Here is a 25,922-nt window from a genome sequence, read left to right on the forward strand (position 1 = left end):
TAGAATGATTGGTATGAGAAAGGCATAATTACACCACTAGGTGGATTAAAACGGGTTTTGTTTTTCATCGAAATTTTACTGCAGATAAAAAGTAGGTTCATCCGATAATCCTATAGACACCCCGACCATGCATCATTATCGACGGTCGTTCAGAATATTCATGGCGTGAAGGCTATTCTCTGTATCTATATGGTGGAGCTAACTGGGTGTTGTGTATTATGAACTACTGCAACCGAGTGGAAGGATCACGGGCCACAATACATCGATAGACACCACGCAATATTTTTGCATCATGGTAATGACATGTAGGAAAAACATAGGTGAAACATACGTTGAAACATTTAAAATGGAAATTCCTACCGCACCCGCTGTATGTTCCAGACGTTGCTCCTTCCGATTACTATTTATTCCGGACGATGATGTTTGGCCTGTGGCCAATCTCGATTCGTGGATTGCGGCCAAACCGGTCGAATTTTTGAAAAGGGTAGAGTGTCTGTAATTAGAATGACGACTTCTCTTCCTTAGAGAAAATTCAGCAGCTGGAAGTTTTATATGGGCGATCTATAATAGAACTAAAATTGAAACAAACGTATCTAACTAGTTTTATTTATTCAAACAGTTCTACTGTCAAATTTAAAACTGGTATACACTGCCGTTCTATTTTTTGTATTTTTGAAACACTAGTAAAATGCTAGTTTTCCTTGTTATAATTTCCAGATTTTAATTTTGAAACTGACATAAATTATGCATCTAGAGCTGGAACACTCCTGAACATGCCCTTAAGGTCATCGTCCAAGTACCATGCGCACGGGTGGTTTTAGGAAAATTTCGATGGAAAAATTGCAAAATTTGCCAAAACCAAAAACATATAGACCTTAGAAAAACTTTTATCTATCTGCAGGACAAACATGAAAATAGCTCAGAAAAATAAGTGTTTTTGTGATTTTCCAGAATTATTACGCACATTCAAACTGAAGCGGATTTTCTTCAGTTCATTGAAAAATTGATCTTGTTCTGTGGAAAACTTAGAAAACTAACATCATTCGGTTCATAAATTGAATTAGCATCGTTGCAAAATAATTTGTATATCATTTAGTGCTTCCAAATCGTTAAAGTACAACGACATCGGTAATATGAAATTCATTGATTTTCCATGGAGAGCCAAATGTATCTGAATGTAATCCTTGTAGCCAGCATAAGGGTTAATTCAGAGGTGAAAATAAGCCCAGTTTGCGCATGAAAATGTGAATCAAGATTTCCGATTGTGAATCAAAAAACCGAACAGGGTGAATTAAAAAATTGGGTAACAAAACTTGCGATTATTTTTTAAATTGTATATTACAAAGAGTAGCAGCATAACTTATGCATACGCGCTCTTTTTATTGCGCTGAGACAAATTCTTATTCTCAGGAGACAACCATGCTCTCACAAAAACTTGTTCGTGCATTTATGTACCGCGGCAGAAATGAATGTACAACGCTTCGTACGTACGAGGTGCTCCAGTTGCATTAGAAGAGGCATTACAACCTGAGCTAATTATCCTTCCGATAAGTCCTCGTTCACAATATAACATTTATACAATTTTGTAACAGTATGAAAGGCTACATTTTTTGGCAATTGTGTTGTCTGAGACTTGTTTAAATACTTTCTTGGCGTACGGCACAATCAAAACCGGGGAAAAGTATCTGTAACTATTCAATCATTCTTAAGCTTTTTCATCTACTTCTTGAAAATCCTGGTGCGATCTTGTTCAATACCACCTTAAAGTTTATTTAAAATTGTTTGCGTGGTCGTACATAAAAATCATTCAAATATAATATGGAATTAAATATAGTAATAACGTTAGTAATTTTAACTATATTAAATTACTTTTTAAACCGGATAGTATCGATAATTAGAATAATTCTTTACACTTTAATTAATTTGGAATCCGAAAAATATTTTAATAAACATATATTATCTAACTTAATTCGTCAAGATAAAAATGTATTGATTTCTATACAATTAGATTAAATTCGTCATCAGTATTCAGTATTCAAAAATCTTTTAGATCTAAAACAACTTGTAGGTTAAATAGTAGGTTCCAAGCGCATACGTTCAATTATTACAGCAAATGACTTTGAATTTGTTAGATAAAATACATAATATTCAATACATTTTCTGGTCTGGAAAGTCCGGTTTTGGCACACAAAATATTAATTCGTATTCAAAACTTCAACTGGTTTCAACGATAAGTTGGACTCGTCACCCGTTCATATATCGCTCAATAACTTTTTGAATTACGCTATGTTTCGAACAGTAATAATTTTTTGATAAAAAGCTTTGGAAATTAATGTTTTCATGTCATTTGAATCACGATGTAAAAATCTAAAATTATAGTGATCTATACCTGCAAAATGGAACTGGTATCGATCGATTTCCACGAACTTAGATTCAAAACAAAGTTATCATTCATTGAATTTCATTCAGATCCAACTTCCGATTCTGCAATTCCAAGCCACATAATGCTTTTAATATTATGGTTATTCACTTCTTCGGATCAGAAAAACTCCACCAAAAAAATTAAAACTGACATATAAATGAACACAAAAAGGTTATAAATCTTCAAAACTGATCTCACACATACATTTCAAATTACCTTCTATGTCGAAAATAAAAAAAAATCAGAAATATATTCAAAACATGTGGCGAGTTTGATTTATATGCTCATTTGGTAGAGCGTATTGCTGAGAGTCTACGAATAGTTTAGGCTTCATTGTTTCAAATTCAGGCAGTGAAAATGTTAAATTCGAAGATACTCTGGAATCAGGGCAGGAAAAATCAAGACCAAAAAATCATTAAATCATAATCGCTAGCGAAGACGATCGCTCGTGATTTTCCCCAATACAGAACTCTACTGATCTAATTTTTTTAGGATCAATTGTTCAGTGATCTTTGAATCACAACGAACAAAATCAATACTAATCTTCTGTCAGTAGTAATTTTGAGCTACTATAATCACTTATTCCAGTAAGATCATATCGATTAGTTTTTAGCATTGTGGAAGAAAATATGAGCAAGATCAGACATGAGTGCCGATTGATTTACGTCTAAAATCGTTGATCCCGATGAGGAGTGTGAAAATTGTAACGTTCTCCCGGTGGTAACTCTTAAATTCAAAGTCCAAAACGAATTCCGTACCGAAACACTCTTTGCTAAAATTTGGCTTAAGCGCCAAATCCATAAGGGATTTGCCAAATTTCCACCACTAATTTTTATTTGCCCAGCTGTTCATCGGCCGTCGCAGGTTCGGACCGGTAGGTTCATCGAGGTTCGGTCTGGTTTTCGAAAGGTTTAAACAACAACAAAAAAACCGGTTTTAACTTATATTACATCATTCTATTTCCGGAAACTCTCTCGTCTTTTCCCCTTAACAAAAGTAATTTTTCATTTGGCTAATCAATAATAATTCACTCGAGTTTGCTCACTAAACGGTCTACGCACATAAGAGCCTTCACTCGCGAGTTTCTTCACAGCTTCCTTTTCAAACGCACATTCCCGTTCATGACACCGTGAGCGTCCGCTGCCGAAGCGATTTGCCTCGAACAGAAAAAAAAACCGACCATCGAAGATGCTATACAAAATAAGTTATCACTCATCACTGATAGGCGGCATTTGCTATTGTTACACTTACGTCGGTTTCGTTTTGTGATTGGCGCGTGGCTGCTCTGCGGACAGAAAAGCAAAATTCCTAATAGTTCTTTCAAACTTTCTTACAATGAAAGTTGCAGGTAGCGATGACGACGTACGTTGGCTGCCTTCCTTTGAAGGCCGAGGAATCTGGCCGTTGGTTAGCGACCACGATTAGATGTGACTAGCAGGAGATCCCGACGCTGTCTGTTTGTCGAGCGACATGGTGGTTGAAGACGCTCTCTGACGAACTCGCCCAATGCTGCACCAGCTATCTTGCTAACGGCTTCTGGTTTTTGCTGCTGGTTGCTTCTCGTCCAGTGGTTCAGGTTGGAATGACCGATACGATTTTTTTTTTGCATAAATATCTGTTTATTAATCTTATTTTTGTGTATTACATCAACATTTTACAGTACAAGTGTTTTGACCCTTTGGCCTTTCATCTTTGTTGTTCATACGATTCGTTATTAATATTAGGTGTTTTAGTTACTCTTGTTTTACATACTAATGTTTAATCATAATATTTATTTTAATTATTTATAAAATGTCTACCTACTTATAACTATCCTTAACCTAATACGTACAAATTTTGAATTATTTGTATTTCAGAGATTGAGCACCTCTCTTCAAATTTCGTGCAGTATTGTTCGAATTTTTGTTCTAGTATATCCAGTGAGGCCATCTCATGTACTTCACTAGTTCTTGTCCAAGGGGGTAGATTTAGAATCATCTTTAAGATCTTACTTTGAATGCGCTGAAGCCTAAGTTTGTGTGTTCGTGCACAGCCCCGCCAAACAGGGACTGCGTATTCAATTGCGGGGTAGATGATTTGTTTATAGACAGCCATCTGATTCTTCAGGCATAGTTTAGATGTTCTACAAATCAGCGGATACAGAGACCTAATGAGTATGCTGCATTTTTGAACGATTTTGTCAACATGTGACCTGAATATCAGATGTCTGTCAAAGGTGAGTCCTAGATAGATAACTTCATCGGACCATTGAATGACCTCATCACCGAATCGTATTCTGCATTCGTCTGATGGAACAAGTTTTGGAGATCTTGAATGTGGAAACAAGATGACCTGAGTTTTTGCTGCATTGATCACAATTTTCCAGCTTGTAAAATATTCCGTTAAAGCGTCCAGACCTGTCTGTAGTTTATTTTTCAGAGCATTAATGACACGACCTTTGTAAAGAATGGCAGTATCATCAGCAAATTGTGACAGAACACCACCACCTGGAAGAGGTGGGATGTCTGATGTGAAAATGTTGTATAGAATGGGACCTAGGATACTTCCCTGGGGTACACCAGCAGGAATAGTAAATCTTTCTGAAAGTGCATTATTCAGAGAAACCTGGAATGCTCTATCTGCAAGATAATTTTTGATAATTTTAATAAGATACATGGGAAAATTATACCGATGCAGTTTGAACACCAGTCCATCGTGCCACACATTATCGAATGCCTTTTCAATATCCAATATTGCCATGGCAGTCGTTTTGGACACTGATTTGTTTTGCTGGATGACGTTGTTAACCCTTGTGAGTTGGTGGATGGTGGATCTTCCTTTCCGGAACCCAAACTGTTCTTCCAGAAATATATCCTGTTCATCTGCGAAAGCAAGAATTCGCCTTTGTATTGACTTTTCAAACAGCTTGGATAGGGCAGAGAGTAAGCTGATGGGCCGATAGCTCTTGGAAAAGGAAGGATCTTTCCCCGGTTTCAGAACTGGGATAACTTTAGCTAATTTCCACATTGAAGGGAAGTAACCAAGCTCCCAGCACCTGTTAAAAATTTTAGCTAAGAAGACAAATGAGCGAATACTGAAATGTTTCAGCTCAATGTTGAATGTGTTGTCGAAACCGGGGGCCTTCATATTTTTGGATTTTTTCACAAAAGCCATCAGCTCATTCGCAGTGACTCTACTTTCCTCAGGAACCAAGCTGTCTGATTGGTCAACCTCAGCTACGCTATCAGCAACGGCTCTTTCATATGGACTAACAATGTTAAGTCCTAAATTGTGAGAACACACAAACTGCTGGCCTAGCGCATTTGCCTTCTCTACTGGTGTGATTAAAGGTATTCCTTCAGCTGCGTCCTGGGGTGACATCAGAGGAGGAATAGGCTTCGGTTTTTTCTTAAGCACCTTCGTTAAGGACCAGAAGGGCTTTGAATGTGGGAGAATATCTCGAAGCTTTTGCTGGAAGTTCCTGTTGCGAAGCTCAGATATCCGTTCCTGGATTATCCTAGTTAAGTTGTTATAAGTAGTCTTCCTATCTAGGATGCCAGTTCGTTGATACTGCCTCCGGTAGATATTCCGAAGTCGGATGAGTTTCTTGGTGACACTGTCGATTTGAAGAGAGGAACTCGGCATATGTTGTACTGGAACCGTCCTATCACGAGCGACTGTGATTGAATGCTGGAAGGAAGATAGCGCTGCATCGATTTCCATCGGGGAATCAAGTGGCAAATCGATATTAATAAGTTGGTCGGCGGTATGTTGAAATTGGACCCAATCGGTGCGATAATAGTTCCTCCGAGGTTGAATAGGCACTGTTTCTGGTGAAGATCCCAACGTCAATATTACTGGAAAGTGGTCGGAAGAGAGCTCGTTGAAAACAACCGGAGAGCTGTCTATGGCGATGTTGCTGATGAATATATCCAAAATGGAATGAACTCCCGATCTGGAAAGTCTCGTTGGTTGATCCGGAGCGAAGATGTTGTATCGACCGATACGATGCGAAACAGACTCTTATATACGCGCACTAGCCCTAATTCTACTACATGTAAGGTAAACCCGTAGACGAGAAAGTTTGACGGTGGTAGAATTGCACATATTCAATTCTTCTTATATTTTGATCGATGTTTTGACCGAACCTCTATAACCTTTACAAAATTAGTGACAATAGTAATCCTACAGGAATTTTGAACCAAGGATAACGCGTATCAGTGCGACTTTCGAAATCGTGGAAAATTGCCAATTTCGTATCTTTGAGAAGTTTAGGAATATTAAAGGAGCATGTACATCAATGATTTTTTGTTAATTTATATGCATGAGCAGTGCGGTAAAATTTCATTTTCAATCGAATAATATAAGATGAAAATGAAATTTATGGCCGCTGACCGTCAGCATATCCCTACTAATTCATTTGACTTTTGCTGCCATTTTCAAGTGAAGCTCCCGGAATTCATCGTCAGTTGAATAATCGTACCTAGTCATTTGAAGTTTTGCTTGATCAGTTTCAGGTGCCAAGTAGTATAGCTGCTTCATTGTCTTCGCTCTTGGTAGTAAGCAGGTTCGAACGAATAGAATTATAAATGGAGTCAAGTATTAAAAATGAAAACTGAAGGAGGAAACAATTAATTTATGTGTATTCTGTGATTGATATTTCAGCTATCTGATTTGTCTTTCATCTATTATCTTGAACCAATTCGAATGTTTACATGAACCTCATTTGAAGGCCGCTCTCACACTATTGAAAGAGATATTTTGTTACTTCACGATATCAACTGACGGTAATTAAACTGAGCCTCGATTGAAGAGAAACGAGTGATGAACTGAATACTGCTCGTTCGGGCCGTCAGCAAACATTTCGTGTGTCAAAGAGTGAAGTTTACTGCAGTGGAGAGATCGTCAATGTGTTCCACATTCAGTTTCAAATGAATTGAATGAAGTTTTACTGCACTGTGCATGAGTATACTCAAATTAAGGGAAGTTGTTAATTTATAACTTTCAGGAATGCTCCTATAACTGACTTTGTTTTACTTCCAGCTTGTTGATGATGACATTCATGCACTATATAGATTAAACCCAGTAAAACGATATTTGACATGTTTTTTTATATCGTTTGTTTAACCCGGCTTTAACCTAATTTTGGTCGTTCGCCGGGATGTATTTGACATGAGTGCTATTTAAGCTAAATAAAGTTATATTAATCAGATGCGTAGCACGCTTTGTGATTGGACATGTTTTTCTTATCATTATAATTATTATTCATCGCAGCATGTATGTTAATATTATTAGCTGTTCTAATCCACCACGGCGGTATTACTGAATACATTTCAAATACATCACGCAGCGTGGAATTTTGAGCGACCGATGAAATAAACTCACCTAACGAGCCTAAAATTATTGATATCGGATAATCCATATCCGTGAAAATTGAGCGGTAATCAGTTTTGACGTTTAGATCACTTATGCCATTATATCACCGGAACCGTAAGGGACAGATATTTGAACTTAAAACCTGTTTAATGAACACAAATTAGCATTAAAACTAGCCTAACTTTGTTGAAATGTTGATTCCAAATCCGACAGTGACACTGATAACGATGAAGACATTTTTAAATTCTAAGTAAAACTAAAATTCATCTTATCATAAATCATTCGTTTCAAAATTCATTCTATTATCTACAATAAATATGTGATATGAAAAAAATACTGACTATTTTGATTTGCTGTGAATAAAAAAATGGCTTATTTCAACCCCTGGTTTAAATGAAAAAAATTGTCATGTCATCGCATTATTTTTCCGAATAATCGTGAATAATCGTGAAAGATTTTCCAGCCATTTTCAGCCTGCAAATAGATAAATGTTTTTCAAAGGTCTGTATGTCTTTGGTTTTGGCAAAATTTTCAAATTTTCCATCGAAATTTTCCTAAAACCATCCGCGCGCATGGTACTTGGACGATGGCCTTAATGTTGACAACAATTTAAAACATTTAATCCGAAATGTTGGTAGTTTCAACGAAAGCTAACGGCTTTATGTTGTTTTTGACAGGCTGTTTGCTCGTTTTGAATTCAGTTTTTACTGAATGGTTTTACAAATCTGTCATTCCAAACGAACAGCCATCGTCACTCTAGTTTTAGGCATTCTTGGAAATGGTAGGCATGAATTGCTAGGCACGAAGTCTTTCCGGACACTGTATCAATATTTAGTAAAGGTAGTGAATGTAAAGTATTCGAAAAAAAGTAAAATTACCTGAGTTTCAAAATTCTGACTATGGATAAAGATTTCTGATCTCACGAAGAAATTTTGTATAAGGGGATACAAAATTATTTCGTGAGATCAGAAATCTTTATATAGATAAAGATTTCTGATCTCACGAAAATTGAAACTCTCAGAATTTTGAAACTCAGGTAATTTTATTTTTTTTCGAATATTTTACATTCACTACCTTTTCTAAATATTGATACAGTGTCCGGAAAGACTTTCAACATAACATGAATATTTTGTAGCTGCGAGTACTTTTCATATCGGACAGACCCAACTTGATGTTTTTTTCGCATTTGACTAAACTCATTTCCTTTTATTTCATTAAAACTTCAGAAAGTATTGTACCAATAGACTTTTTCCATCAAATTAATTTAAAAATGGTAAAAATCTATATGGAAGTATAAACCGAATAAGACAGACAAGAATTATGCTTTCAAGTATCGAAAATCCTACCATTTGTTCGATTTTAAAAATTTCAGAGTTCGTCATATATGTTTTAGAGAACAATTTCTATACTTCAGTTATTCTTTCTTTTTTAATATTTCGTACAAAAGCTCTGCTCTGTAAACATGCAAAATAGAAAATGATCCCTTTGTCGATCCAAGTGTTATCAAAACTTAAAGCAAACTGTTGTATATTGTTGACATTTACCGAAGTAGGCGCTGCCTTTTAAATTGTTTTCTGTGCATCCAAGCAAGAAATGTGAATTCCAAGTTTACCTTATGAAACTTATCTCTTTATTGGCCCAACCGACGCCGATTACCATACTAATGAGCCATTAGCCTACGAATGGTGGTCCCGAACGGTGTGTCATTCCCGTGCAGCATCTGTAACCGTGCGCCTTAATACCATGTGCGGGAAGGAATCTTCCTGGTTTCCCTGTATTGGCTAGTGAAGGAAGCAATCGAATCGTAAAAGTTAAACTTTCCCGCTAAAAACCCAAACGGGTACTCGAAAACCATAAAGTTTATTGTCTAATTTCCTTCCTTGTTTTCTCTTTTGGATGTTATTTCAGGACGCACATCAACCGAAGATAAAAACCCCGTCCGCATATGGCACCCGTCAACCGAATGTCGCCCTTGGTCGGAAGCGAGAAGAAACAACAGCATCTCGGAAAGAATCGGAAAGCAAGAAGAAGCTAAGGAACATCTCCCGACTGCACTGTCGAAGGGGAAACTGAACCTCAAGGATAGCTAGTCCTCGCCGGTTCCGTCAATTGTAACATCATAAATTTGAATATAAAAGCGCTCAGGAATCGCTTTCAGCTTGCGCTGCACAGCAGAGTTGTAAACTAATTACATAATTGAAGAATACTTACTTTGTTGGTAGGTACTGAGCCAGAGAAAGTGTGAAAAAGGATTTCCCGTGATTTAGTGCTGGCTGGTGAAAGTTGTTGGAACAAATCTTGGCGAGTCGAAAAGTCAACCAGAACGGAATGCAAATGGGACGAGAATAAACTATCAAAGATTATGGAAAAGAAGTACAAAAGCAATTAAAGGAATTGGATTTTTTCGCTGTCTTCGAAGGGAATTCAAGAAAGATTCGACCCCTTTCTTACGGGGTTTGTTTGGTAAAAGTCAAGACAGTGAAGCACGTGCTCGAGTTGTCGAACGGAAAACAGCGCATCGACAGCACAATTAGAAGCAGTCCGGGAGCTTAGGAGGAAGGCACAGAAATTATGTGATTTGCTGCCATCGAACCTGACGACGGGAGCAAAACAAAAAAGCGCAGGAAGACAATCACGGCGCACTTGAACAAATTGAAAACAACGGTTGGACCTTTTTGTCCCCTTGGGACGAGAAATCTTCCTTCCCGAAACTGTAGCAGAATGAAATGACTATTGGTGGTGATTAATTTTTGATATCGAACTGTTTGAGCGAGTGGAAAATTGAAAAGATTGCTTGCCGAAAAGGAAAGGTGCGAAGAAAAACTGAGAAATCGCTAACTCGTGTAAATATTTGAAAACCCTCGTGTTCCCAAGCGAAAAGAAAAGGACAATCAACAAAGACCGGAATGAAGCGTCTTCCGCCGGGAACAATAGTCTCGGTTCTAATCGCGGCTGCGATTATCAGCAAAGTAAAAGGTAAGTTTGTTCGCTAAATACTTTATGGAATTCATTACTGTTCCGGCTTCATCCGTCAGCAAGGCGGACATTTTACATGACAGTAAAACTGACGTGGCCTGGTAACTGTGCCGGACAACCCGGCCAGCCAAGCTTCTCCTCCATTCATAATGGATAGAAAAATAATCCTTCAATCAATTATCGGATGGATATCCTTTTACTCTATCCATTCCCGGTGATGGACGTCTGAGACGTCGCTAGTGCCGTACGCTTCCGTCATTTCCCAGCCATTCCGTTCTAAAAAAATCGAACCCGATTGATGGACGTGATAATGGCGGACGAGTTGTTTTCATTATTGAGTTAACCGTCGTTGGTTCTAGATTTTTTCTCAAACCACCATGGCAAGTTTAGTCCGGATTTTTAAATCGACAGGTTTTGTCTGGTTCGGTTGTATGATTAATGGATTCCTCAGCGGAGTAGACAGAAATTGTAGCAAAATTGTTGCTGGTTTCAATGTATCGAAGTACGTCTACCAGAAATAAGATGTTAAAATGTTCAAACAACATGATGGTTGTGAGATTAACTTCAACCAGCTCATTATCATCTATACCATTAAGCTAGTTCAGAGTATTTGAAGTGAACGGTACAAGTATGTCTTTTTTCATGCCGACAACGTCTGGCCCTCATGATGAGGTTTCAGTGGATTCAAGATTCTACTTCACCAGCTTTACCATTACCACTTGCTTCGATCGATTAGAATTACTTTTATCGAGCTCAAATGACAACGATTTGTTTTTGTTCCAGATTTTTTAAATTTTCAGGAAATTTAGATAAAGTTTTGCACATTAAAACTTAGAATATTGGAGAAAAATGCTGGAAACTTACTTGTAGGTTTCATAGTAAGATCTTTGGAAGAAAGTTATCTATCATTTCGACTGATATTCGGTGGAATGGTCTTCGACAAAATGGCTTTTAGTGGAATCGTCTTCGGTAAAATGACCTTCAGTAACTGCAAAATGGCCTTTTCGGCGAGAAGGCTCTTTCAGAAAATTTGGACGAAATGGTCTCCGGCGAAACGACCCGAATCTGTACAGTTTCTCAGAAGCTGAATATAGTAATAAAATTTAAGAACTAAGTTCATTAATTTAAAGACACATGATTGAAAACACTTGTTTTAAACAAATGTAAAAGGGAAGCAAAAAAGCTATTTGGAGGGTTTTTTGCCATTTACATTGAAAGTGAAATAATACTTGCGCACTTTTCACGGTCGGTTCGTAGTTCAATTTCTAGTCTCGCCTCTGTTCCTAACAGTGTTGCTAAGCTCGCTCATATTGCGCATATAATTCTCACTCGTGTTCCATCAATAAAGATGGTCCCAAAAAGTATGGACGTACTTTGATTTCGCTGTAATTAATTCACAAGTGTTAGATATTCAAATTTTATTCGATATACTGATAATATTAGACTACAACAACAGAATATTATTCTCAACATTTGCTACTTAGCCATTGTAGATTGGCGCATCTTCTTGCGAACGTTCTTAATTAAATTCTGTACAGACTTCTTGGCGACAAGTTTTGACACTTTTTTCCAATCTTTTTCGAACTGTCGAATGGTTTCGGCTGCCGAGACATGTTTTCTAAGATGTGCCTTCGTTAATGCCCAAAATTCCTCAATTGGTCGAAGTTGTAGGCAATTTGGTGGATTGCTGTCTTTTGGAACGAAAGTGACATTTTTGGTAGTACACCATTCTACCGTTGATTTCGAGTAGTGGCAAGAAGTAAGATCTGGCCAGAAGACAACATGATTCTTGTGGCTTCGAATCATGGGTAGAAGTCGTTTTTGTAAACATTCCTTGATGTATATTTCGCTGTTCATTGAAGCAGTGGTGATGAAGGGTTTCGAAATCTTACCGCAGCTACAAATTGCTTGCCAGACCATAGCTTTCTTACAAAATTTTTCGACTTCAATCGATGTCTCGGACTGGTTTAACACTTGCCCTTCTCGCACCGAATAATATTGTGGTCCTGGCAAGGATTTGTAATCGAGGTTCACGTAGGTTTCGTCGTCCATGATTATGCAGTTCAAATTTCCAGCAAGAATCGTATTGTACAGCTTTCGAACTCTCGGCCTGATCGATGCTTCTTGTTTCGGACTACGTTTAGGTTGTTTCTGCTTCTTATAGGTTCGAAGATTCAAACGTTCTTCAGCACGAAGAACATTTGACTTCGAAGTGCCCACTTTTTTGGCCACATTCCGAACTGAAACCTCCTTCTTTTGCTCGAACGCCTTCAGTATAGTTTTATCCAACTGAGGGTTAGCAGGACCTTTTTTTCGACCCGTTTGCGGTTTATCCTCAAAGGTGTTATCCTCACCGAACTTCCTGATTGCATTTCGCACGGCTTTTTCACTTACTCCTTCCATTTTTGCTATCGTTCTCTGTGACATTCCGCGTTCTGTGCACCATTTGTACACAATTTTTCGACGTTGTTCTGCTGAAAGCCCTCGTATTTCGAAACAAACTAAGGAAAACGAATAAACAACTGCACAAGTTGTTAGAGAAGAGTGTAAACAACAGGACGCAGCCATAAAAATTGACAGATTCTGAACCATTGCGAAATGGTCGCGTTTTTTTAATTGCTTCCATACTTCCTGGGACAGTCTTTATGCGGTTAAATTGTTTTGCCAATTGAACTACATGAAGAAACAGCCTAACTCTGTTTTGCCGTCAGGTGCTGATTCGAGATTTTGTTTTGTCTCTTTCGCTGCCTATGGGGTAGCTTTTTCGCTGGTTTCATTACATATTTGTATTTGCATGTTTTTTAAAAATCTGTTTACCTCGTTAGATACTGATCAAATTTAAAGGTAGCTCAAGGCGGCTTTACGTCTTAATAAGACTATTATTGTATACTATTTGACACAGTTTGACGAGATCAAAAAATTCTTATGTGTGTAAATGTGTCATTTTGCTATACTTTCTTGGAGACGGCTAAATTAAATTCCACTATTTTTGGCTCGTTTTAAAGTTAAAAGATTTTGCTGAAGATACTGTACCTTAAAAACCACGTTCCTATGAGTTATCAATTAAGAGCGTAAAATTGCGCTTTTGAACCACTGTGCACTAGATGGATAAAAATAAGGTTTTTTATTTTCTTTTTGGTCTGCTTTCCCGATCATCAAGTCGTAGCAAGTTTATTACAAAAAACAGTTTTTTTGGGCATCTTGGGATAGAGATGATCTAGGTCGGTGGATGCACTCAATTATTCCGAAAATATCGACAAAGGCATGGTTCAGGGGACTGGATGTGAGTAGGGATTTCATTCGTGTGATGTCCAGACTCATGTCCAATCACTACACGTTAGATGCACATCTCCTTCGAATTGGGCTCTCCGAGACTAATCATTGTGCTTGCGGAGAAGGTTATCGGGATATTGATCATGTCGTTTGGACATGCGTGGAGTATCGTGATGTCAGATCTCAACTAATAAATTCTTTGCGTACCCAAGGTAGACTATCCAATATCCCAGTTCGAGACATTCTTGCTTGTCGTGACCTTTCATACATGAAACTTATTTATCATTTCATAAAGAAAATTGGAGTTTCAATTTAATAAAGGCCCCTTTTAAGACTTAGTTCTGATCCCAGCTGCGTCCATGAGTTCAACCAATAGCTAAATTAGAATAAAAATTATGTAATGATACAAACAAACTCGAAACAGTTTATGAAATTATCAACAAAATGTCTGAAAATAACAGCTTATTTTATAATTTATAGAAGTTAATCGTTTGGTTCAAATAATATTTCCGAGTAGATTTCATAATTAATGACGAGTTACCTAAGATGATATTTAAGCTATAAGAGAATATGTTTTAATAAATTCAAAACGTTGTGACTATGTTAGAATTAAATTAGGATAAGAATATTATGTAAAAGTGATGCTACGGCGAAGAAAAACTTATGTAAACTGCCTTAAGAAATAAACGTATTTATAAAAAAAAACAGTTTTCGTTGCAACTGCTGGTATAAGTCTAGTCTCGTGAGTAAATCAAATAACAACATTTTTTAACAAATAACAAAAAAAGAAATGGTTCAAAAATGAATATTAGTTGTTTTTCTGATTTTGATTAGTTAAAATTTGGCAACGACACCCAACAAGTAATGAAACGTTTCAGTTGAGCAATGCCAAACACCCTGAGCGAACAATGAAACGTTTCAATGAGATGTCACTCGTGCAATTGAGCAAAGACACAATCCCAGCAAAGTTACTTGTATGCATGAAAGCAAAAAAATGTCTCAGTTGTTTCAACCAATTATTCAGTTATTTGAACTTAAAACGCCAAATGCAATAAATATTTTTTACTGTTAGCCTCTTCGGGGGCAGCTAATCGTTCACTGCTTGAACAACGAAATTTTACCTAATTAACTGCTTATATCTTTATCATTAAACTGACAAAGGATATGGAAATGAACCAAAAGATTACAACTCTCAAAAGGGAACTCACCAGAAAAATGGTCACAGGAAATTAGGAAACTTTTCCTTCACTTGCAGAATGGCTCGCTGGTAAACCTAATGCTACAGATACACTTTCAAGAAAATACAAATAGTACCACTTCACTTCAGCAGCAATTTTTTAAGCGTTAAGCGGTTTTATTAACATTGACATGAACTGTCCTAGAATACATCTCTCAGATGAAATTAAAACATTTATACTGTAGGAATATCTATTTAACACATGGAAAACTTGTTTTACAATTAACTGTTATATTCTTCTGCATACTTTCACTTACATAAAACGACCACTACGTAACTAACATAAATGACGTTCATTTACCATTGAAAATTTTCAATATGAAACGCTTCTGGTGAAATGAAGAGGTTTTTTGCTCTGACTTTTGCTGTCTTCGTTCTCCGCCAAGTGACAGCATTTGAATACAACAATTTCGGTTACCTGAATGGTTATGTCAAAATCAACAGATATGTTAGTTGAAACAACCAGGGCGTGAAACAACAATTGCAATATTGTAATTTTGTGATCTGCGGGTTCTCCGTGCACATGCAACGGTGGTCGAGCAAGCCAAAGCTTCATCACTACCGGAACGCTAAACAAGGAAATATACCGTAAAAAAATGCCTATATAAGTGATTGGTAGCATTCCCTCGCATCCATGACGCTCTCTCGTTATTTTATTATTATTATTATGTTGCTTTATTTACCCTCGGTTTTAACCTTACGGTCATTCGCCGAGGTTCAACGCTCTCTCGTTATTCTGATCTGATTTGGCATCTTGTCACTACGCCAAAGATGTTTTGAAATGGTATATAGCGAATGGAGCCCGGAGTTGTGACCTATCGAGCGGTATTGGGCTCTCGTGAAGAGAGAAGTCTCACAATATAAACAACAAGCTACAGCTATAGAAAAATTTCGAAAGTTCATAGTTTCTTCATTAGGTAACTGTAATTAGTTCTAAGATAACTAATAATGCACAATTAAATGAATGAAAAATGCATCTTGGATCTAAAAGCCAATTTGTTTTATTTCAAATTAATCTGGCCAGATTTTGATAAGTCTATACATCTTTCGTAAAATCACGTCAGACCAAAAACTTCTCGGACAAAAACAATGTAACATATTTATGGTAACAAACACAATGACTGTACTAATTTGATAAGCTTGAAACGACATTCTCTGATGGCCGCAAAACTAAATCAAATTCAAGATCTGCCATCACAACCGCCTAAGACACCATCGAGAGCCTAGCCAGAAGCTACACGTCCTACGATCCATCCTAGCCATGCCGGGTAGGAAACATTCACCTCAATCAAACATAAACGACCATTGATGGGGTGTTATAAACAAAAAGGGGTTGCTCTGTACCGCACCTACGGCCTCCGTCCTCCATCCACCGCAACTGAACGGGTTATACATTTTACGTTCCGGTTACTTACTTGCCCCCCGGCATCAGCTCAATTAAGGAAAGAAAGACGACGGGCGTTGTATGGCACATTCTGATTAGTGTCTTCCATCCAGCGAGCCATCAAGCCAACTATAGTCAGTCAGTCAGTCAGTCAGTTAGTCAGTTAGTCAGTTAGTCAGCAGCATGGCCTCAGGATACTGAACCAAGGAGCTGCGGCACCGACAGTGTGAGTGACTTTTTCAGGTCATGTTTGCAGATACCCTACCGCGATTTTCGAACCGATTTGTTCAACCTAACTGTCGACCTAACAAAGCTACATCGACACCCACTCGCTTCACATATTATAAGTCCGTACCTGAGGGCAAGGATCAGGTGGGTTGGCTGGCTGGTTGGTTGCTGGTTGGTTAGTTACCGATGCCTGCCTAAATATCTTGAAGGAATTCCAATCAAATTGATTGGTTTAATATTGATTTTCCTTTGAGACTATTGCAGGTCTATTTTTTCTTTCTCTAGGATATAATTGAAAATAACTTTGTTGCTTTCCGGGAGGTGGAGGTTTCGATCAGAAGCGGACAGTGAAGCTCATCATCAGGTATGTTATTCTTTGACATTCCTGTGATGGTTCCTTGGTTCCATCAATGGAATGACGCAGGTATAAATCTAATCAAGTTAATGTTGTTTCGGGAAGAATCATCCGCAGAAGGGCCCAAGTTAGGATGTAAAATTTTCCGTCAATGGCCCGTTAAACGACTCGTAATTACTTCAAAAGCCAACCTAATTAGAAAATATCTTTACGTCTTGATTAGTTCCGTAATTTTAATCAGAGATATTTGTTCGAGATGTGCACCTCATCCGCAATCCAACTTAGTACGAGTCAATTTCAGACACATTCTACCCTACCGGGAAGAAAGGAAAAACTCCGTGCGAGAACTTTGGGCCGAATGATGTGGGGGACAACTGCCAGAGCCAAGTTAGTTTAATTGGACGAAAAACATGTTTATGTGTGCAGTGTCTCTGTCATATGAACTTTTCATGAGTTCCCGTTCCACCCTCGCTCGGAGCGATACACCGGGCTACTGTCGTCAGTCGCGGCCCCGTTCCGTGAGGTGGAAAATCTTCGCAATCCGAGAGCAGCAGTCTACTGTCTGTAGTCTGCGGAATAGCACAGCGAAAGCGAGAATCTGGTTTATTTTTCTACCTTGCGTTCACGGACCGATAAGCCACCAGCTGACAGACCGTTCTTCCGTTCTCTGGAAACTGAAAGCTGTAGCAGGCAGGCAGGGAACAGCAGCACCAGCAGGACATTAATTATCGAAGAGATTACGTTGTGATTAAACGGTATTTATTTTCTTCGACGACGGTCGCCGTAACTTTTGTTGTGTTGCTGTAATGACGACATTCAAGCTGGAATGTCAGGTGATTTTGCCATTCTTCGGTTGACTTGGTGGATTGTGATGTACAGTGGCGATGCTGTTATTCAACATTTGCTAGGGACAGACGAATGAATAAGCTATGGATGAGGATTGCTGTTGTGATGCTAAATTTAGTTCGATTTTCTATCGGAATTCTTGTCGTTGTTCACCACAAATGGCATCGCTCTGCAGTTTTAAAGGTCTGCTCGAACACGAACATGTACTATAGAGCACAATAATCTATTTTGTAATGCAATCGCATTTTGCTGTTGGTTACTTTCCACCCCACCTAAAATTTTCTGTCAGGTATAATTTAGTCGAAGGCCGTTGCACTGAACAATACTTTATTCTTAAAATTGGACGGAACCAAATTTGTTCATATTTAACTAAGCCAAAGAAGCTAGCTTTGGCTAAACCAAACTCAACGAATAAACCTAGACAGTTGTGATTGCTCCGTTCGCCCTGAATTACGCTGCTACGATGTTGATCCATAATCAATGGGGAAAAGTAATATTAGAGCAGTTCCAGAAATAGATAACAAGTCATCAGACTTTACATACTCCACTTTGGATGACATTTTGTACACGTCTAGAGTGTGGTAAACCAGCAATACTTTTTATAAAGATCGAAAGTGTTTGTGTATGCACTCTCTGCAGCCCGTTGTAAGTCGGAAATTGTAATCCGTACGAAAACATTGTTTAAGTCCAAGTAACATGCGCGCGGGTGATTTTAGGAAATTTTCGATGGAAATCTTTAAAAATTTACCAAAACCAAAAACATACAGACGTTTCAAAAACTGTTTTCTATCTGCAGGGCAAAAGTGGCTTAAAAATTAGGAGGATTTTTCGAGTGTTATCAAAAACAGCTCTGAAAAATGAGAGTTTTTGTTATCTTTCACAATTATAAGGAAAAATAATGCGATGACATGATAATTTTTATTCGAATAAACCTTTTCTTGGCTGCAAGGATTTTATTCAGACGCATTTTTGGAAAAGCTTTCCATGCTGTTAGTCATGGAATATCAACGAATTTCACATAACCGATTTCATAGCATTTTAAGAATTGGAAGCACGAAATGAAAAACAAATTATTTCGCAACGATGATAATTCAATTTATAAACGGAATAATTTTATTTTTGTAAAGTTTTCTAAATTTTACATAAAATAAGATCAATTTTGCAGTGATCTGAAGAAAATCCGCTTCAGTTTGAATGTTTGTAATAATTGTGAAAGATGACAAAAACACTCATTTTTCAGAGTCATTTTTGATAACACTCGGAAAGTCATCCGAATTTTTCAGCCAGTTTTGCCCTGCAGATAGAAGGTCTGTATGTTTTTGGTTTTGGCAAATTTTTCAAATTTTCCATCGAAAATTTCCCAAAACCACCCGTTTGCATGGAATTTGGACGATGGCCTTAAGAAAAAACCGTAACAAGTCAACAATAAGAACAATTATTCTGAAGGGAATATACTATGAACAGTAAATTATTGAAACTGCGCTACTTCCACGAAAATACACGAGTTCTTTGAAATTCATGTCTTAATATCCGGAGTGGGGATACTACTAGACAAAATTTCTCAATGAACAAATTTACTATTCAAATCCATAAAATCATGACTATAATTTATCAAAAGACTACGGTTTTGCAATTGTCTGCTAATTGGTTTAGCTGTGACCAGTGTTGGTGATTGCCGAAAATTTGACAGAAGCTGCTATATTGCTCTCTATATTGTATACAACATTTTCAATCCGTTAGAAGATGCTACAAGAACTCGAGTCTCTCAATGCATGAACCGTGAGAGAGTTTTTCTACATTTCTTCGCTCAACTTCATACTCTGAGTATTTCACGGCCCTTAAAAAATTACAGTCTGGTAATGATCGGTGCTGTGTGGAATTTACCAAGAGAGAATCGCAAGGTGACAATTACTGCAGAAAATCGAATCGATGATTCAACTTGATGATTCTCATACTAGGTTGCAATATTTCAAAAACCTTGTGTGGAGCATTCACAGACATTTTCATAGACACAACTTATACAAAGGTTATATTCACATAGTTAGAATAAGCGGTAATAGTAAAATGATTCTATCGCAATTATCCACTGCCCATACAGAATCGGATCGCGAAACGAGAATAAGCGACCGTTTGTTGCTTCAGAGAGGATCCCCACAGCAGCGTGCTTAACTTTGATTCTCAGAAATGCCATCGAAAAAAATTCGCTCTCGCACTGGTGTCTATTCTATGTTAAATGAGCCATGCCGGGTGTTTGTTGTTGCAATGATTTTAGTCTCTCTTTGATGGCACTGATTCGATCGTGTGAAGAGTGAAGAGTGAGCATTCTTTGATACGATAAAAGCCATCCTTGGCTGTGACCAGTGGTGGTAAATTGCGAACCGAACGCCGATGCTTCTGCAAATTTACTCAAAAATATTCACCGAGCGTAAGCATGCGATAGGTTCGAAAACTATTCCCTTGGTTAATGCGAAGGTGTTCTGTGTTTGGTGTTCGGCGAAGCAATCTGATTCGAACCATTGGCGCAATTTGAAAATTTGTTATTTTTACTATTTCGATGATTTATTAAATAGTAAAAAATCTTTGGAAATTATCTGCCACCGTAGGGTTTTTCTATTTGAAAAATTGTAAATTTTTTTACTAATACCAATTCGATGGTTTGTTGATTGTTGGGTCAATAGCAGTACGAATTGAATAATTTTGGACACTTTCGGTGAGTGTAGGATGGCGCAATATGAAAACTTGTAAATATTTCGACTTTTGCTGATAAAATATTTCATTTAATAGTGAATTAATAACAATAACAAATTGCTAATTTTTGACATTTTCAGGAACCATAGGGTGGTTCTACCTGTAAAATTGTAAAGGATGGCTTAATATAGAAACTGTAAATTTTAAACTATTTACAATTCTATGCCAGTGGTAAAGCGGGAACCGAACACCAATGCTTTGTACATATTTGTTTTAGAAATATTTTTCTAGCAAAAATATGCAAAAGTTGTTCATTCGGTTTATGGTAAAGTTCGCTTGCTGTTCGGCGGAGAAATATGGCGAAGGTCAATTGAGCTCTATTCGATGCGTAGTTTTATTATTTATGGTTCGATGAAATGCCTACCTACAGCATCAAGACTATATTCTATTTCAGTTGATGAGCAAAGCAATAGCGCGTTAAAAATTACAGTCAAAATCACAGGCACTTCGACGATTTGCATGTTTAAATCCGATGGTTCACCACCACTACTATTTATATATTAATCCATACAGCATCCAATTTGGCAAAATAGTTCACAATTTCTCATATAAAGCTGCCTTACCGCCGAACAAAATGCTTAAAATTCTAATATTCCAATTGCTATCAATTAAACATTGAATTAGCAAAAGGTAAAATATTTCCATAGTTTTATATTAAGCCACTCTACGCCTACTGAAACCAATCAATAAAGCATCGAATCTGCAAATTCAAATACTAACATTTTTCAAATAGGATCACACTACGCTCGCTGTAAATTGGAAATCCTATTGGAACTGCTATTGTTTCACTAATTAATAGAACATTGAATCGACATTAGTCAAAAATTTTAAAATTTTCCAAATAGCACAACCCTACGCTCGTCGAATATGTCCAAAATTATCAAATTTTTATTGCTCTTGATTCACTATTAAATGGAACCTGAAATCAGCATAAGTCAAAATATATACAAATTTTTATATTGCGCCACCCTACGTTCGATAAAAATGTAAAAAATTATCCAATTCGAACTGCTATTGTTTCCAGAATCAACAGACCATCGAATTCGTTTAAGATTCAATTTTTGTCGATTTTTCAAATAAAGGGTGATTTTTTAAGAGCTTGAGAACTTTTTTAAACAATAAAACGCATAAAATTTGCAAAATCTCATCGGTTCTTTATTTTAAACGTTAGATTGGTACATGACATTTACTTTTTGAAGATAATTTCATTTAAATGTTGACCGCGGCTGCGTCTTAGGTGGTCCATTCGGAAAATCCGCTTTTTTATCGACAAATTTTGTTCAGCGATGAGGCTCATTTCTGGTTGAATGGCTACGTAAATAAGCAAAATTGCCGCATTTGGAGTGAAGAGCAACCAGAAGCCGTTCAAGAACTGCCCATGCATCCCGAAAAATGCACTGTTTGGTGTGGTTTGTACGCTGGTGGAATCATTGGACCGTATTTTTTCAAAGATGCTGTTGGACGCAACGTTACAGTGAATGGCGATCGCTATCGTTCGATGCTAACAAACTTTTTGTTGCCAAAAATGGAAGAACTGAACTTGGTAGACATGTGGTTTCAACAAGATGGCGCTACATGCCACACAGCTCGCGATTCTATGGCCATTTTGAGGGAAAACTTCGGAGAACAATTCATCTCAAGAAATGGACCGGTAAGTTGGCCACCAAGATCATGCGATTTGACGCCTTTAGACTATTTTTTGTGTGGCTACGTCAAGTCTAAAGTCTACAGAAATAAGCCAGTAACTATTCCAGCTTTGGAAGACAACATTTCCGAAGAAATTCGGGCTATTCCGGCCGAAATGCTCGAAAAAGTTGCCCAAAATTGGACTTTCCGAATGGACCACCTAAGACGCAGCCGCGGTCAACATTTAAATGAAATTATCTTCAAAAAGTAAATGTCATGTACCAATCTAACGTTTAAAATAAAGAACCGATGAGATTTTGCAAATTTTATGCGTTTTATTGTTTAAAAAAGTTCTCAAGCTCTTAAAAAATCACCCTTTAGAACCACCCTACAGTCGCTGAAAATGTCCAAAATTATTAAATTTCAATTGCTTCTGATTAAATAACATCGACTGAAAAGTTCGTATCGTTCAATAGAAACACACATTTTTTGCCAAAATTCGTTTTTATTATTCAACATAATTGCCATCAGAGGCGATACAGCGATTATAGCGATCTTCCAACTTTTCGATTTGGGTTCGGTTCATCGCGTGCAGTCCACTCAGCTGACTGTCGATTGGACTCCGGAGTGAAGTGATGGGGCCATGTTTCGTCCATTGTTATATATCGACGAAAAAATCGGTTTTATTTCGATTTAACAGCTCCAAACACTGCTCAGAATCATCAATTCGTTGTTGCTTTTGATCGATTGTGAGCTCACGCGGCACCCATTTTGTACAAAGCTTTCTCATATCCAAATATTCGTGAATATTATGTCCAACACGTTTCTTTGATATCTTTAGGGTGTCAGCTATCTCGATCAACTTCACTTTACTGTCATTGAAAATCATTTTGTGGAATTTTTACACGTTTTCATCGGTAACAGCCTCTTTTGGACGTCCACTGCGTTCATCGTCTTCGGTGCTCATATGACCAGTACGAAATTTTGCAAACCACTTACGAATTGTTGCTTCGCCCGGTGCAGAGTCTGGATAACACTCATCAAGCCATTTTTTGGTATCGGCGGCACTTTTTTTCATCAAAAAGTAGTGTTTCATCAACACACGAAATTCCTTTCACAATAACAAAAGTAGCTTCACTCAAAATGCAATATCTCACAAACTAATAATCAGACAGCTGTCAAATTTATACACGTATCTTTTGAAGGTTGGTACTAACTGAAAATGGTATGGATTTAATTCTAGTGGCGCCCTCTCATAGAAACGATACGAACTTTTCAGCCGATCTGTTATTTAATAAAAAAAAAGTAGTATAAATCAAAATGTTTACAAATTTTCATATTGCGCCACCCTACACTCGCTGAAAATGTAAAAAATTATTAAATTCCAACTGCTATTGATTCACCAATCAATAGAGTATCGAAATGACATTAGTCAAAAAAATTTCCTATTTTCCATATACAGGTACCCTACGCTTGTAGCGGAAATGCCCAAAATTACTCAATTTTAATTGCTATTGACTTACCAATTTATTCAATATCGAATTTGCAAATGTTAAAACATTTTCAATTTATCATAATGAGCCACCCTACGCTCGCTGGAAATGTACAAAATTACCATACTCTGCTAAGCTACCCAAACACTGAAACTTCCAGCCGCAGCTGACTAAGTTCGGTTCATCCGAAGCAACAGCCTATAGTACTCGAATCGGATGTTCATGAACATACTAGTAACGATAGGCTCACAAACTAAAGCATCGGTTCTTTCACCATCAGCATCGCTTCTTGGTTCGGCGATGCTTGCTCGAACGATGGTATCGGCAAATTTATACTCGCGATGGTGGATCGCTTTTTGGTTCGGAACGAACACGTTTTGCGCGTTCGGAATCGATGCTTTACCACTGGCTGTGACTTATCTATTTTTGAAAAAGGCATTGACTTTATTAACCATTTTGATATGAAAATTATGCAACTAAATTATAGATTCATTCAAAATCATTTAAATTTGTTTAAAACATTTTACTTCAGATTGCCAAATCGATTTCTTACGACTTCTACTGGGACAACATTTTTGTACAATTTACAATTTTCCAGTTACTACAATTCTAAATTGGAATAACACCGCAGTTTTAATTTCATGTCAATTATTCCGAAAATAGCTACGCCTAGGAAAAAAGACAAGAGCGTAAAATTTTTGAACCGTAATATATCATACTATTTTTCTTTCAAAAACTTGAAGTTTTCCAAATATCTAATCAGCTAATCTAAGTTTATCAGCTGTAAATAATTTTTTTGTCTATAGCAAATATTGATTCTAGTAACGAGTTCAGAATAGAAATATTGGAAAAATTTAAAGTCCCTCTATTTTTGTCTTTCTCATATAGAAAGACTATGCAATTACTGTGAAAACTGACTTTACAGCTGAGGCCTCGAGGAACGAGTGTCATATACCATTCGACTCAGTTCGTCGAGATTTCAAAATATCTGGGTGTGTATTTATGTATGTCTGTGTGCATGTGACAAAGAATGTCACACAATTTTCTCCGATATGGCTGAACCGATTTTCACAAACTCAGATTCAAAAGCAAAATCTTAAGCTGCTTGTAAATTTTATCCCGATCGAACATCCGGTTCTGGAATTACAGGGTGACATGCACCACAAATAGAAAAAAATAATCACTAGGTTCCGATATTACAAAGCGATAAGTGCAAAATTTTCAATTTTATGAGTATTTTTTTGAGTATTATTATAAGCAATGAGTGTCGAAACTTTCAAACCGTCATACAAAATGACGATGCAAAACTGGTACGCATCGGTATATGCAGGTGCAGAAGAAGAAAACACTACCGCCTTTTCAAACGAAGCACACAGCCAGTTTTGTTCAAGTTTGTATAGCGTGCAGGGTTGCCACATGTGATCTATGTTTTTCAGGAGATAAATTGCAAATTTGTTTTGGGTGGTCAAAATGCTGTATTTAAAATCTGTATATGGAAATGATAACAAGTTAAAGCGCAACGAAATGAAAAAGTCATTAGATCGAATCTGAAAGTGACTGCATTTATTGTAATAAAAATGACAATTTTTTTTACTATCCTACATTATGTTCAAAGCCACTATCTTTTCATCTTATCAGAAAAAAAAAATTGAAAAACATGAACGTCATTAACAGTTGATATTCTCTTTCATTTAATTTGCACCCACTTGTTAGTATTATCACAAAATCATAATAACTTTTCTATTCTATAAAAGTATACTTTTTGCCCTTCTTGTATAGAAATGTCATGCACCACTTGACTACACGGAAAGACCGAAATTAGCATTTTGGCGAAAAAATTAGTTGATTTTCTGATTTTAGTTAGTTATTTTTTGAGACAACTAAAAAAATCTTACTTTTGCTGATTTAGATTTTTTAATTCTAATTTTCTGAATAATAATAAAATATTCGTTGAAATGGCTATTTTTTTAGTTGAATTC

The 25,922-nt window shown here is 37.0% G+C and overlaps 1 protein-coding gene across 2 annotated transcripts in view; it reads left to right on the plus strand.

Annotated features, from left to right (window-relative positions):
- Nucleotides 1-25,922, plus strand: part of LOC131430198 (roundabout homolog 2-like) — a 250,789-nt gene that overhangs the window by 34,393 nt on the left and 190,474 nt on the right. The window contains exons 1-2 of one of the 2 annotated variants that reach the window (XM_058594939.1): nt 9,464-9,581; nt 9,686-10,753. In XM_058594939.1, coding sequence (XP_058450922.1) covers nt 10,684-10,753 — 70 coding nt within the window. In that variant the 5' untranslated portion in view covers nt 9,464-9,581; nt 9,686-10,683. Of the gene's footprint in view, nt 1-9,463; nt 9,582-9,685; nt 10,754-25,922 lie in introns of those variants that run through there. The other variant, XM_058594938.1, reaches the window with a different exon arrangement.

Source organism: Malaya genurostris, chromosome 2 (assembly GCF_030247185.1).
Source record: "Malaya genurostris strain Urasoe2022 chromosome 2, Malgen_1.1, whole genome shotgun sequence".
Classification (NCBI taxonomy): domain Eukaryota; kingdom Metazoa; phylum Arthropoda; class Insecta; order Diptera; family Culicidae; genus Malaya; species Malaya genurostris.